At 45.6% G+C, this 15,865-nt stretch overlaps 1 protein-coding gene across 2 annotated transcripts in view; it reads right to left on the bottom strand.

Annotated features, from left to right (window-relative positions):
- BLTP3B (bridge-like lipid transfer protein family member 3B) overlaps window positions 1-15,865 on the bottom strand; it is a 2,399,137-nt gene that overhangs the window by 1,508,986 nt on the left and 874,286 nt on the right. For both annotated transcript variants that reach the window (XM_069629381.1, XM_069629382.1), the window contains exon 9: window positions 2,362-2,445. In XM_069629381.1, the coding sequence (XP_069485482.1) occupies window positions 2,362-2,445 (84 nt within the window). The remainder of the gene's footprint in view (window positions 1-2,361; window positions 2,446-15,865) is intronic.

Genomic DNA, 15,865 nt, shown 5'->3' on the forward strand with positions numbered 1-15,865 from the left:
AATACCTGGCGATTGCAATTTCTGGGAATAGACATTCAGTCGTCAAGCTGAATAACGACCCGGTTATGTCGGAGATTTAAGGGGCAATGGAGAAGTGGATTGGCAGGATCTCTCTGCTGTAGATGGAGATCTTGCAGAAACTTTTTTACCTATTCATCAACAGTCCAGTTTCTTTACCGTTGAGATTTTTCTGGAAACTAAGGAGATTTTTTACTCCGTTTGTTTGGATAGATCGGGGGGAGGGAGGATTAGGTGCTCCCGATTTATATACCTACTCACTCATAGCGCAAACACACTGTTTGTTGCCTGTTTCTCTCCATGCCCAGTCTTGGCGTAGTTGTCAGACCTCTAGGTCAACCCACGACAGGTCATGCCACCAGCACAGTCTCTTTCACTCGCCACACATTCGCCTACGTGGCTCTGCTGTAGGCTAAGATGGGCGCCTCAGCACTGTTGTCGGACCAGACTGTCCACCCAGCACAGCTCGTGCCACCACCTTTCCATCTCTTCAGGTGCACAGCGTCGGTTCCGTCCTTACTCGCCAGACGATTTTCGGGCATCCTGCTGCTTCTCTTCAGCTTTAGACATGCCTCACTGCAGTCTTTCGAAGCCCAAGTTCAGCCTTGCGGTCTTCGATGCAGCCCCTTCGATCGCCTGGTTCTCCTTCTGGACGTACAAAACTCTCAGCATAACAGAACCACACAGGCTACTGCCAGACGTGTCAGAAGTTGACGAAAAACAGTCCTCCTTTGCTGTTCAGTTTAAATAGCGGGGCTGGCCCAAGCGTAATGTCAGTCTAATTGACAGCAGCTGAGTGAGCTTTTGATCCGCTCGATTGTAGTGTTCTCAAGCCCTTCTTCATCCCTGTACCCATGACATCGGGGTGGTTTGATATTTTACAACAATGTTTTTGTGTAGTAGATTCAGGCATTATCACCTGCCTATAGGGTTGGGGTTTAACAGATCTGTGTCTCCCAATCGTGTCCTTATCCCTAGGAGAGCAGTCCCTCTCGATGAGATCCTCCCGAATGTTACCACCCCTACTGGGAACTATTGGTTAGAGGCCACACACCTCCCTAGCCTCATGGAAAGGGGCTGCCCCCGGGGGGAAAAGTGATGCTATCTGAAGGATCGTCACAGCGTGAAACTGATTTCTTTTAAATTTGTGGATGTACTTCAGAGCTAGGCGCCTCTACAGGATGTATTGCGAGCGGTCTCACAGATGCACTAGATGTGGTGCTCAGGATGTCGGGTTTCATCATCTGGGTTGGGAGTATCCAGCAACAGCTGTCTTTTGGCAGAAGGTGATCCGGATAGCCTTGAACATGATTGGGAACCAGGTCGTGCCCCCGCCCTGGGCTGGTATTCTGGGTTGAAAGGGGGGCATCCCTGTTGGCGTTGTAAGATATTGGGGCTTGGTGATGACCCTCACAAGATGCTATGTGCTAGGGCTTGGTTGAGGGGCACTGCACAGACTGTCAAGGGTTGGCTGAAGGAAAGATCAACATGCTTTGATCGGGAGTATGAATTCTGTAAGTCATTTCCACCATCCAGGGACCATATAAGCCATTTTTTCTCTAGGGTATGGGGGGGGACTAGGGATGATAGACTCTCCTCAAATGTTTGTGGATGAATTATTGATGGCGACTTCCTGTCGGATGCCCTAGGAAACCTTTATTTTCTGGGAGGACTGTGCTACCTGAGAGGGAGAAAAACTCTTATATAGCGAGGTCCAGAGAGCAGATATATCATTTAGGTTTGTCCTTGGGAATGCCAAACCTATCACGGTGTGTTAGTTTCTACTTCTTATATTATTATCTGTTACAGATTTTTTGTAAAATATGCTTTTGCTGCTTGAATCCGCTTATGGAAAATGCAATAAAAAAAGAAAAGAAATGTTCACCTTTGCTGCATCCTATGGATAACCCCGGAGTGGCAAAAGTGCTATATAAACCAATGACCTTCATTTGGGGTGGAGAACATCTTTACTGTGGCTGGATTGCCCCATGTTTGCCACTTCGGGGGTGGACATAACTGCATAGCATGAGTGCCGAGAAAGCAGAACCATGGGCAAAACACCATGGATGTGTATCCATTTGCCACTGCCATTCTTCCACCTCCACAAGCTATAGCATTATTTTTGGCTCATGCTAGGTGGGGTATGAACCAAAGGTAAAAAGTGGTGTGCCAATGGTCAGTGCAAATTTTGACCTTTTGGATTATTTGCTCCACTTAAAGCCTTAACATTTTTTAAAGATATGCACAATGTTAACATACAGTCATATTATATAGTACACCTTTATTAAATAGCTCAATGTCTGTGAAATTGCAATATAAAAAAAGATAAAAAACTTGCCATACCTGCAACATGTGAAGGGTAATAGTCGACATTTATCTGATTAAAAGACAGCTGCATTGCCCCTCCTGTAATACGCCTGTTAAATCCTTTACAAAGAAATGCATTATGCTGGGTTAATTTACTGTAGATGTGAGCCATGAACTTTAAAAAGTATGCATACAGGATAATAAAAACATTCTCCATCTAAATATAGACCAAAGAGCATTACAATGCTTTAATTCATGAATAATCTTGCCACTGTCTCCAATATAGCAATCCACCCTGTGTAACACTTCTCTCTACTTCCTCTATAAAGCACTACACTCATCTCTACTAAAAACTGTTTAGTTATTTAAATTCATTTAAGGTGGTGCTTCTTTTCTCATGTCTGTTCAATCTATGGCCTGCCAAAGGGCCATTCAGATTACGGCCCTTCAAAGCCATGACACATGGTAGTGGGTGCTTTGTGGATGTCAAATAAACATAGAATTCTGATATTTAAAGACTTCTACTGCTCTCAGACAGTCACTTCAGCTTCTTATGATATTAAATTGTTTGGTAATGAGACATTCACATCCTATTCTGTCACTAGCAATCCTTTTGCATCATCCTTATTATTAAAATGCTTGGGAACTACTGTAGGGGAGGCATGGTATCACAAGTACGACATTGACACAATTTGAAAAAACCTTAATTGAAAACTGTTGGGGGCTGGAGAAACTCCTACTTTGCCCTATAACTAAAATGGGAGTAGTCTCCACCATCAAACAATAAACAAAACAGTCTGAGTGGAGTCGGTCAAATCAAAATGGCCTATACGAACAAACCCTAAAGCCTGCCCGATCTCTTGTACCAAAAGTGTAAAAAGGAGAAATGTATGCAAAGGAAAAATCAGTGTTCAAAGAATAAATGCAGTTGAATCAGCTCTCCGCCCCACGTTAGACCTCACGGAGTAAGACTGTCCCTGTAGTCAGGATGAGACACTCTGGCTCGGTTTCCAACACTATAAACAGTTCCAGAATGTGGTTACAGTCCCGCCTGGCCTATCACGTTAAAGTCTCTTTTCTCGATTTCCAAAAATAATACTTCAACACAAAGTTCACATAGGTCCCCCTCTGTTGGGCTCAGACCTCTCACGTCAAAGTTCAACACAAACTTGCAAGGGGGCTCCAATACCAAAGCTTATTATACTTTGGGCTTCCCTCAATCGGCTCAGACCACTTTCGGATGTCTAAGACTTTCTAATGTGTGTGGCTCTTTTTAAAGACCACCGCAGGACCACTTCGACAAAGTTCACATTCACATTTGCTGTTCATTCACTTTATTGCTTCAAAAAAAGTACGTTTCACAGAGACTTTCGAGTGGTCTACTTCCTTTTGCCGGACCACTCCGTTGCTTAGTATCGCTGATCTCACAGCTGTCTTTACCTGAAAATTCATTCACAGGTGTGTCTTTCTTCGTGTCTCATCCACACGCGTGCAGCCTTCACTTGCGATATAATGTTGCTACTTCATTCGCTTTAACACACACCGGTCTCTCAGGTCACTTGCCAACTCACCGGCTGTTTGCGCCTCTTCCTTGTTTTTGCTCTTTCCAATTCACGAGTCAAGGTTAATACCACATGCTTGGCCTCGCCTCCCCAACTCTGCCGTTCATCCGGGAGGGTCGCTGGCATTCTTGGAACAAAATGCAGTCTTCACTTGTGGGATCGGGCCTTCTCAACGTGTCTTTTCCATGGCCTGTCGGAGGCAACAACCTCCAGTAGCGAACCCTTGGGGGTTTCTGCCCGCTGCTCTCGTCCCTTGGTCCTTTGCTCTACTCCAGTAGGCGTGCCTTCGTCCCGAAGTGTGACTGCTCGTACTACTGTTCCGTCTTGCTCAGAGTGTCTCTTTATGTGTTGCCTTTTATTTGTGTGAGGAGAGCCAATTGGTATTAGGTGAATGCACAAGGGAAAGTGCCTGACTTTGCAGGACCTAAATAACCGGACATATTCAGTACGATGTGACAATTAGTCTGCTTACTCTCAGTCACCCTCTATCTCGGCCCAGTGTTTGTGTGAAAAGGGGGTGGGGGAGTTGGGACTTCTGAAAAACTTGAAAAACAGGATGGGGTAGATGAACAAAAAGGGGGAATGCTGCGTCTCACCATCAGTTATCTCACCCCAAAACCCACCCAAGACCCCTCACCCAGGTGATCCTCCCACACTGGCCCACCCCCAGGGTCTGGATCTAAAGGTGACGGCCGTGCCCTGGCCTACGGAGAGAGAGATCCCCGGGGACTATCGGGTGAGACACCCTCTGGTTTCTCACACTACCTGCACCTTTCTTAAATAGTCAAAAAGTAAACATTTGTGATCATTGGCACACATTTTAAAAGCCATTTATAAAGAGAAGGACATTACCATTGAATATGGTTCATTTATTTGAGAACAATTGGGAGTGCTGCATACGGAGAGAGAAGGCACAGGGCCTTGATTTAGAGTAATGATAGCACATGACTGGTGGTCTATTTAATCCGGGTGATCAAAGCAGGCAAAGAGTGAAAAGAAACATAAACCTTCAGATTAGGTCCAGTACATTGCAGGCTCTATTTATTTTCTTGTTTTCCCTCGCTTTGCCCTACTCCACAATAACAACTTTCACCTTTATGCCTGTTCCACTCTTGGAGTATGCCTATGAATAAAGATTGGCTTGGTAGTCCCAAAAGTACCATTTTGGAAATATGTGCAGACATTTAAATGGATGCAGCAAATATATCGAGCAGACTCCCCTACCAGGATTGCCCAAGCACATTATCAAGACCCTCAAGCACCAAACAGTAATCAATATTTAATTCGTAGCTCTCCATTTCTGCCTTGCAACCAAATTACGTGTACTATCTCAACATATTTCTATTCTCTAACTTTCTCCAGAAGGCAAGCCATAAGATGGAATGGCATGCATCCATCCTTACACAAAGCACTCCCCCCCCTTTGCCCAATTTTCCCCATATCCTCCTCTTTTCCCTCCTCCCCCCTCTTGCTTTCCACAGTTATGCTCACTATCGCTCAAGCAGACTAAGGGCTAGAGTACCCCAGGCAGGTGAACAATACACCACGGACATGGATCAGGTGCTCTAAAAGTACTACGTTGATGATTTGGCACAGTATAAAAGCAGAGTAACATAACATCATAGTTGACAGAAATCAGTGCATCAGCAGCTGCCCTTCTCTTACCAGGCACCCTGCTCTTTCTAAAAAAAATATGATTTATTTTCAATGCAGTGGTATTCATTGGGGGCAATTTAAAATGTAAATGGAGTGGTTTGATAGCTTGTGACTAATACGTTATAGCTATAAAGGAATGTGTTTACGTAATGCAGCAATTTGGTTTGCTCTTCATTGAGTTTAGTGAAAGTATACTGATATTGATAGAGTAGAGAAAACATTTGGGACTTAAGTGCTAACACTGAACATCATTCTTGGACATTTATTTGAGCACATGCATAGATAGGAGAAGGACCGGGCAGAGATTTTTGGTAAAGCAGGGTACTCTGCAAAAATCGCCCACCTTTTTAATTCAGCTGAGACATTTCCCAGCCTCCACTGCTCTGCTGGTGAAGATGCACTGACTTTCATGTCATTTGCCTGAGCCCATGCAGCTCAAAAGCTTGTTTGAGCCTGTTCAAGCAGGGGGCACGGCACACTGCTAATTTCCTCTCTTACATCGCACCAGCCTGTCAGGTACCATATCATAAAGTAATCCGATCGGTTCCTTTTATTGGATTATAAAAGACCATTTTTGATTTGAGAATTATATTACCGGTGTCCAGAATTTCCAAGGAACTAGATCTTTAAACCTGGCTACCTCAGAAGCAAAGTATGGATCTTCATAACAATTCAACCTTCATAAACATAAGAATCTGAGTGGTTGCAACCCTGCTCTCATCGAGGGTCAGTCCTTAAAAAAGAAGGAAACACACTGGCAACTAGCCACAGCAATGAAGATCCCGATTTCCAAATGGGAAGTGATTCCTACTCCCTGGGGCCCAATCCCTCCCCTGCTCCACTTCAACTATTTGCCAGGCTGCCTGATCCAATTGGATCATGGAACTTTTATAATTGCTTTAATAATGGGATTACGCCCCTGGCCTCCCATACTCCTTTAATGGGACCTGTAACCCCCCAGACACCCATCACCACAACTGTTGACAGACATCATTCCTTATTAATGCCAGGTCATTACCAAACCCTGCTATCGAACTAGAGGATCTTTTAGAACAAATAATCTAGATGGCTGGCCATTACCGAAACCCGGTAATTATCCCATTCCGGCCCTTCGCTCACCATAGCCGTTCCCCATGACTATACCATTAAACACATCAACGACTCTCTGTGCGAGATGGAAGAGTTACTATCATTTACAGATCCAATTTCCAGACCGTGCTCATAGATGGATGCAAAATGCTTCGAATGAAATTCCTTATCCAGAATCATCCAGCACTGCACATCCTTATTGTTTACCGTCAACCAGGTTCACTGAATAGTTTCCTCGAGGATATGTTCGAAGAAACTCTCCCCATATATTTAAATCAAACAACCAAGTACTAATATTAGGAGACTTCAATCTTGGGTAGAATGATGGTGAAGATCGCCAGGCTACACATTGTTGGGCTGCTTTTATAGTTGACATTACATTAAGCAGGCCATTAATATAATCGCCCATAACAAGGGCTGCACACCCTGGATTGGATTGCACATAAGAACCGTGATACTTGTCGTATTAGCACCACAATAGTGGACTGGTCTGATCACAAAATTATATTCTTTTCCACACCTATGTTGAATTCAATAATAAAATCAAAACTTACATACTTACCTTGCAGACATGATCACATTTTAACCAGAGAGAAAGTAAACCTAGTATTTAACCATCTGAGTCAATATGTTGGCCAGTCTCTTGAATTATTTGAGCTAACATCGCTTTACAACAATTCTATCAGTAACCTTGTTAATACAGTCGCTCCGCTTAAACTTACTTTTAAGTTTAATTTAGTAAAAAGTTATCACAAATACAAAGCATCACACTCTCCAATGCCCGTAAACAGTGTAGGGTAACAAGTGGAGCCAAGAAGAAATACTATGCAGATCAAATAGACTGCACACAAATAGACTGAACACAGCGCACAAAAACACTTGCAAATTTGTAGCTAACTCCTTCTACCCTCTAGCATGCTTTACTGTCCAAAATCACTAACATTGCTCTCCCAGGCCTGCCTTTCTGTGGGGCGCACCCAAACATGACCATTCGACCCTATTGAATGCCTTTTCACCATCTTTTGAAATAAGGCATGGGTCTATGTCTACTTCGCCCAAACCAGCAATTAGATCTAATGTTTTGCAGATATTATTCCAAGCCATGTCTTCCCTAGACATATCCTGTCTGATCCTTATGTATAAGCTTCAGTAGAGTACTGCCCAAACGGTTTGCTAGGATCTTCGCTCATTCGCCTCCAACTCCCTCAGGGTTAGCCACTTCTCCAAGCAGCAAGTTGGTGGTAGATCTTTCTTCGGCTGGGGCCTCCCTCTGGAACAGCCTCCCTGCCTCTCTGCAACTTGAGAATAACCATCTGCGGCTCCGGAAGCACTTCAAGACCTACCTCTTTGCTTCTGCTTGCTCTCCTTCTCTCCCCTTGTTAGGGAGAATTCTCTGTTTAGGCTGAATTTCCTAACCTAGTGAGTCCCCCAGCAGCTTTGCTGGATTTGTGGGGTTTAATTTTTTCTCCTGCCAAGAGTGAGACTCTTTTACCCTCACTCTTGGACATGATTTGAGTGTGTGCCTTTGACTCTAGGTGTGTTTAATGAGCTATGGGGTCTTTTACTCCATAGGGCTTCATGTGTTTTTGTGATGTGTGTTACACAGCACCCTCAGTGCAGTAACACAGGGGTGTCATAGTGACCCCCATACCCTGGGACTGACTACTGTCTCCCAGGGCATGTAAAGTCACCATTGACTTTACTAGTCTTGAATTCTGAACAGAACCAGTACAAACCATCATGTTGTGGACGTACTGGCTTTAACAATTCGATTGCCCCGGGATCTGTTAGTCGAGGGGGCACGTCTCCGTCCCCCCTGATCGCGTTTTGGCTGGTGGCAGTGCATACTACTTTTTATATTCAACCGCAAATATTTCTCTATGGGATTTTCCCATTGTTCGAGGCTATTATCTTTATTTAATTACGATAGCCTCGAACATACCGCAGGTTTACTTAATTATTATTAATTCTCCGGTTGATATTTTTTGCCAAAACCCGGTTCTAAAATGGCGTTTGTGTTCTCTTCTGTGACTCCAACCCAAGTCGAGCCCTTTGTTCCACTTTTTGGTGGGCTTCTCCACAGAAGCCCTCCAAAGTGGTGCCACTCTGTCTGGGGTTCTTAGGAGGGGTGGAGGGGGATTTAGTCACCCTGGACTGAGTTGCCTAGGCAACTCAAGTCGCACTCCGTCCTGATTGGCCCAAGTGGTGAGCCGGCCGGCTCACCACTTAGCATGTTTGAGTGACAGCTAGGCTGAGTGAATGGGGGTTTTCTGCATAAAAGCAGGGCTTTGGGGACTGGAACTTCAGAAGTCGCCACAGGACCGAAGAATCCGACGAGGGAGAAGCTGAGCCGAACTGCCACGACGACACCACCGGTGGAGCCCTGCTGGACCGTCTCACCACTTTTCCCAACAACAGAGGAGATCTCCCGTCGGAGAGTCTTCTTCCTTTGACTGGTGGGGATAACCAGTTTCACCGTCTTTTCACCTCCCCGACGCATCTCGTGGCCGCCTTGCCTGTGCCAAGCACCCCGGCAACCAGAATACCACGTTTTACCACGACCGAGAAATTAAGGGTAATACCTTTAACCGGAAAAACTCCGCGGCTGGTTTCTTCCCTGGCAGTGCAACGACCTTCAGCTTTCCTCCACGTCGAGATATTCTCTTCCCCTGGACGACGCCGAGACTTGGACCCGCTGCCAGGAACAACTGCCACCGCTGGAGGATCCTTCTCACTTAAGGTACCGTGTTCCGCCTGGCTTCCCTTGCCACCGACTGTACGGGGTAAATTTAGCCCCCGGCTTCCGAACCTGGGTTAGCCTGGGACACCCTGGCTAAACTTTTCTGAGCCTCTCTAAACTCTTTTCGAACTCTCTGCAAGACTTTCAAAGCCTAGTGATCTTGGGCGCATTTGTGCTCTGCTCTCTCTAAGAGTGGGCCCAGCCTATGGACTTTGGCTCACAAGTGACTTTTGCTCTTCTGCCTTGCTAAAAGTGTTCCTAAAGCTTAGAGTGGTGTATCTTCACATATTCTGTCTTTTTCCCTCCCTTTTTCATGAACTTATTGGAGTGCCATCTATAGTTAAGTGCTCACCTCTGTCTGGAAATAAGTGGTGTTAACTAAGACTTGTCTGATAAGGAATAAGGGTTGTATATATTATAATAGTAACTGTGTTCAGAGTGTTTTACAATAAGAGTGCTGGAGTATTTCAAACAGTGTGTTTTTAAATAAATAATTATACACTTTGATACCAAAGCTCTGGTCAGTGTTTGCTTGTATTATTGTATCTGAGTGCCTATTGTGTATACTTTGCATACTGCCTAATTCTTCTTGAGGGAAGTCTGACTGCTCAGCCACAGCTACCAGGTAAATCTGGGTGGTACGGACTGCTACCAAGTGGGTTTACTGCTAACACCTCTAGTCCTAAATCTTTTGCAGTGTTCCCAAAGGGAACGGCACAGGTTTCTGCCTAACACCCCTGCTGATCTCCTGGCTGAATTTGAAACTACACTGGGTACCCCCTGATCTCGGGCCCAGGTCCCCTCCCCGGTAGTTGCACACCTGCACTGCCCCCCCCTTGCAACCCTTGCACTCGGGGACTATATCTGTATCCCTACAGCCCCTACTAGCACTTGACACCCGATGTCTGCACTTACCCTTCACTTGCCACCAGCTGGCCGCACTTCTTTTTTTTGCCTCTATTTTACTGTTATCCTATGTACTGAACTGCCCCATCCCTTTCCACTTGCACTTTTCCCCACCCCTCCTCCCCTGCACTTGAGCAATCTCAATGTCACCTGGCCTAGTAGGACCGGTGTCTCCGTCTTCCCTCCGTTTCCCCTCCCTTGCCTCGTCACGCCTTGAAACACTTGTGTATAGGTGCGTTATAAATGCTGTATCATATCATATTCGCATTCACTTTGATTAAATCTGATTTGTCTTTCCCTTCTTTAGGTATCACTATAATTCTGGCTTGAGTAAATGACATTGGAGCTTCTCCAGTTGGTAATATGTCATTATATAGCTTAACCAAAATGGGGCCAGGGATTGGCTAGGGTATAGCCATCTTGGACAGGTGCCGACCCAGCTTTGAATTAGAGATTGCTTGCAGAACTTCTATCCTGTTAATTGGGTCATTTAACACTTCACGGTCCTCAGCAGAGATCGACTTGAGCGGTATGCTCGCTAAGTATTGTTGTGAGCATTCAGGGCCATCTTGACTTTCCGATGTATATAGTGCAACATACAATTGCGCAAAACGCGGTGTAATTTCTAGAGGGGAGATTATGGGAGTTCCCTTTGAGCTCTTGATTTTCAGCACTGCTCTGTTTGCTCTTTGCTCTCTCAGTTTAGCTGCTATCATAGAATGAGCTTCATCTCCCTTCTCGTAATATCTCTGCTTCAGATAACGAAGCTGGGTCAAGACTACCTTTCCCTAATTCACCTAGTTCTTTTCTAAACTGTTCTATTTCTCTAAACTTCTCTTCGGATGGATCTGTCCGGTCCTGAAATCCTTGTCTGCAGGAGCTGCTGAGCCTCACAGACCCTCCAAGATGTTTCGTCAACTTCCGGATGATTACAGCAGAAGTCTCAACACCCCCGAGGGAAAGGGGCAGTGAATAAAATAACAAAAGAACACAGGTTTCACTCTCCGACTATCTGAGCACCTGCAGAGGATGAGAAAATACGAGATATTATTTCCTTCCTCTCAGAATTTAACCCCATCCAGATTCCCATGTATTTTCAAATACCTGTTATGCCTCCCTCGATTGCTGGAAAGCGTGATGGAAAAGCTCCTCTCTGCTTGACCTCTTATTCCAAACCTTTGGCAAGAAAATACTTCTTTAAAACTTCATACATTTGCGGAATCAATGCTTCAACTTCAAAAGGAAGGAGAGTTCTTTTTATATTCAAGTTGGTTGACTGGAATTGTTTTCATTTTGAAAATGAAGCAAATCTCCTTTGGAAAAATGTTTTCTTAAATGGTACATGAAATTATGATTTAAATTTTCCAGAACTGCCTTTGCATACTTTATTGTTTTCGCCCATAAAGAAATGAGCGCACTGTTAAAACAGCAGTGTCCTTTGAGATTTTCCTTTCACATAAGCGCTGCTTTAAAGTTCGGAAAGGAAACTCCAACTCACCCCTTACTATATCAGGAGTGTATCGTAGGGCGCTGCTCTCCGTGTCAGAGACACTAGTCTCTTTGTTCATGAATGCAGGCGAACCCTTCTGGATTGTGTCTCTAGTTAATCCGCTGTGCTGAGCTTACGTAGTCGGAGACGCCAGTCTCTTGTACATGCGGACGGGTGACGCTAATATTTCTAAAACGCTTGACGCAAGTGCGCAGCTACATAGACACTTAACTAAAACACAAACGATTCTTTTCCCACATGAAATACGCAGAGCCCGATGCTAGCTTCTGAATACAAAGCGAGCGCTCAGCTAGCGTTACAGTGAATGAACTGAGGAAACAGGTTTATGCGTGTGCCTGCTTCTTACTGCTTTCCTCACCTCAGTCAGACTTTGACTGACAGAAACAAGAGGAACTCCAATCATAGAATTAAAAATTACCTAGCTAACTAATTACCTAAACTACCTTTTTAAAAGGAAACAGAATTATCTTCTTGATGCCAACAATAGTCTTCTTCCAAAAGAACCTAGAGTGCAGCGCTCCCACCGGAATTACAGCTTGTCTTGTCCCAAGCTGCTTTTCACTCACTCAATACCTGGATCCTCACCAGCCTGGCCAAAATTACTAGGGGATTTAGAAAGGCCTAACTCAAGAGAACATATTAACAGGACCTTCCTGTTAAGGAGAGGACAATAAAAAGCAGTTTAGAACCCCCTTTCAGTTCCCTGGCACCCACAACCTCCAATCAGCTTGCAGAGTCTTCTTGTCCAATCAATTCCTTGCTTACTCAACACCATGCTGGCTTCTGAAACTCGCCCTCTAAAACAATAGAGGTTAAGGACAAACCAACCAGAAATATTGAAATTGAAAATACTTCGTCACTACAGCGAAGAGACACAAACAGAATGGAAACCTGACAGGATCGACTTGTTTGTGTAGCTATGCCTCCTTACTTCTAATTTCCTGCTTTAGGGTGGACTTGTGTAATGTACGGATCCTCTTTTTCGGCATCCCTTCTGCTATTAACACACCCCTCAATGTCGCTTTGGCTGCTTACCAGACTATGTTGAGTGCCATTTCCCCTGTATCGTTGTTCGTGAAATACTCACTTATGTGTTCTCACAGCAGTGCACGAAAAAGCGGGCCTCGGCTGAGGGTATTGTTGCATATCCATCTGCGGGACAATAGCATGGTCGGTCCAAGACTAATGTAAGTTACACCTTACCATGGTCCGACCATCCCACAATCGCTATGTCTGTGGACGTTATTTTGTATGCATGTATTGCTTCCATCAGGACATCATCTATGCAGGAATACGTCCTATGCGGTGGTGAGAAAAATGTGTATGTTCTGGCCGTAGGACAGGAGTATCCCCATGTATCAATTAGGTGTGCTTTTTCTAATGGGTCTTTCAGGCCCCCTTTGTGGGGGATGTGTGGTGGCTCTGCGTTCGGGTGCTAAAACCACCAATCCACTGAGGGATCTGTTATCATGTTGAAGACCCCTCCAGATATTAGTAGTCCTTCTCCCCAGTCCCCCAGGAAGTTTAAGAATGATCTGCAGAAGGAAAATTGTTGTTGATTGGGTGCATATACTGAAACGAGTGTGACCAATTGAACCCTTTACTGCTACATATCTACCATCGTCATGCCTAAATTAGTTGGTAATAATGGACCCAAGGAGGCCTTGGGCAAAATGTCAACCCCTCTTTTCTTAACTGAATAAGAGGCCCAGACAGCTCCTCCTAGTTGCTTTCATTTGGGCAGTAGTTCATCCCCCTTTTTGAATTTGGTTTCCAGTACGAATATAGATTGAACTTTGCATGCTTGAATTCACTTATTAACATTGAGCGTTTCTGGGGGCAGAGAAGTCCATTTACACTTAGCGTGCCGCATTCCATCAAGTTGTTAGCCGACATCTCTGCATGAGGGTATGCTCTTGACTAATAACCCAGGTAACCAGTTGCCCAATCTGTTCACCGGGTAGTAGCCACTGCGTGCTATATAACATATTGCTTGCGCAAAACACGTAATCCAGAAAAAAGAACATCTTGCCAATTTGCTAGTGCCATTCCCCCAAATCACCCCCCTTTCCACCCCAAAAACCCTAAAAGAAAAAAATCAACAAAAACATAATTGAAACCCAAAAACAGACACGTCCTAAAAAAAACTAGCGCTGCTGTCTCATAGTTCCTTAACCCTCCGGGTGCTAAATTGCTATGTTCCTTTTGTGACAGGCGCGGAAAGTTTGTTTAGCTCATATCCCGCATGGTATCGGCTGAGTCTTCCTGGGTGCCAGTCTCTGGTGACCAACGTCTGGTTCCGGTCCATGCTCAAAACAAGAAAAAGAAACAATAGAAAGGGAGCACTGGTGTATGTGTCGCCTTTGCATAGATTGGCCCTGGTTGGAGCAGTACAAAGTAATTTCCCCTGTGCCAGTCCAGATCACGGAGTATTACATCTTTGATACTTCCTTGATGCTCCTGCTTTTCCTTGTTTTGGGGAGCGTTCAGAACGTGGGCGTCTTAACTCTGTGCCTCATGTTTTCACCTAAATTGGTACTTCTGTCCTCTCCTTGCAATCTTCGCAGTACCGCTGCTGCTTCCTCGCCAGTTTTGACTCTGTAGTCTTCTCCTCTGTCCTTGAAGTTCAAGGGAAAGGGAAATCCATAGCGAGATCTAGTGCCGTGATCTCAGTCATGCTGTTAATGGCGCACAGTCTCTCCTTTTCTGTAGGGTGACTAATGACAGGTACTGATAAGGAACAAGTTACTTACCTGTAACTGTTGTTCTCCAGCATGGGTCTGGCATGGATTCACATGCTCATGAATATTCCCCGTCGTCAGGATGGGAATCCTCGGTAAAGAAAAAACCAGTATCAGTTTCGTTTCTGATCTGTCTTTCGTAGTAATAACCAATCACTGGTCTCTGCGTCATACTGACCACAGCCAATGACTGCCCTCTACCTAAGCACCGCCTCTGGCAGCCATCTTCAGATTTGGAAGCACGTGAAGTGGCAGTATGACCAAGTGAAGAGCCGCAGAGGGGTAGGCGGGAGGGTTCGCATGTGAATCCATGCCAGACCCATGCTGGAGAACAACAGTTACAGGTAAGTAACTTGTTCCTTCTCCAGCATGGGGTCTGGCATGGATTCACATGCTCATGAATAAAGAATACATAGCAGTACACACATGCACAACCACGGGAGGTGGCAAAGGCTCAACATTAAGCATCACATCAACTCAACATTAAGCATCTTACCTCCTCACCAGGCTCACCTCAGGCGAACAGGTTGCGCAGCACTGCTTGGCCGACCCTGGACTCCTCCCTGGAATCCCGGTCGACGCAGTAGAATTTCGTGAAGGTGTGCGTCGACCTCCACGTAGCAGCCCTGCATATGTCCAGCAGGGGCACACCAGATAGGAACGCCGTGGTAGCTGCGATCGCTCTGGTGGAATGGGCTCTCGGACGGCCAGGCAGCGGTCGGTTTGCCAACCGGTGACAGCACATGATACAGCCGGAGAGCCATCTGGAGATGGAAGCCTTCGAGAGAGCCTTCCCCTGATTGACAGGTCCAAAGTTCACAAAGAGTTGTGACGTCTTCCGAAAACCCTTCGTGCGGTCCACGTAGAACTTCAGCGCTCTAGCTACATCCAGCGAGTGCAAAGTCCTCTCAGCCGGCGATGAAGGCGACGGGAAGAACACAGGTAACACCAAGGGTTCGTTGAGATGGAAGTCCGACGGTACCTTGGGCATGAAGGAGGGGTGCGTCCTGAGCACTACCCTCGTGTCGTGGAAAGTCAAGTACGGGGCCTTGCAGGAAAGGGCCTGGATCTCTCCCACTCGTCGTGCGGAGGTGATGGCCACAAGAAAAGCTGTTTTCCACGATAGAAACTTCAACGGGGCCGAGTGCAGAGGCTCGAACGGAGGTCCCATGAGCTTGGTCAGCACCACGTTGAGCTCCCACGCCGGGGCCGGAGCCTTCACCGGCGGGAACGATCTGAACAGTCCCTTCATGAACTCTTTCACCAGACGATGAGACCACAAGGACGTCCGCCCCGTGGTTCTGGTGTATCGGGAGATCCCAGCAAGATGAATCTT

Source organism: Ambystoma mexicanum, chromosome 12 (genome assembly GCF_040938575.1).
Source record: "Ambystoma mexicanum isolate Mex_15411 chromosome 12, UKY_AmexF1_1, whole genome shotgun sequence".
Classification (NCBI taxonomy): domain Eukaryota; kingdom Metazoa; phylum Chordata; class Amphibia; order Caudata; family Ambystomatidae; genus Ambystoma; species Ambystoma mexicanum.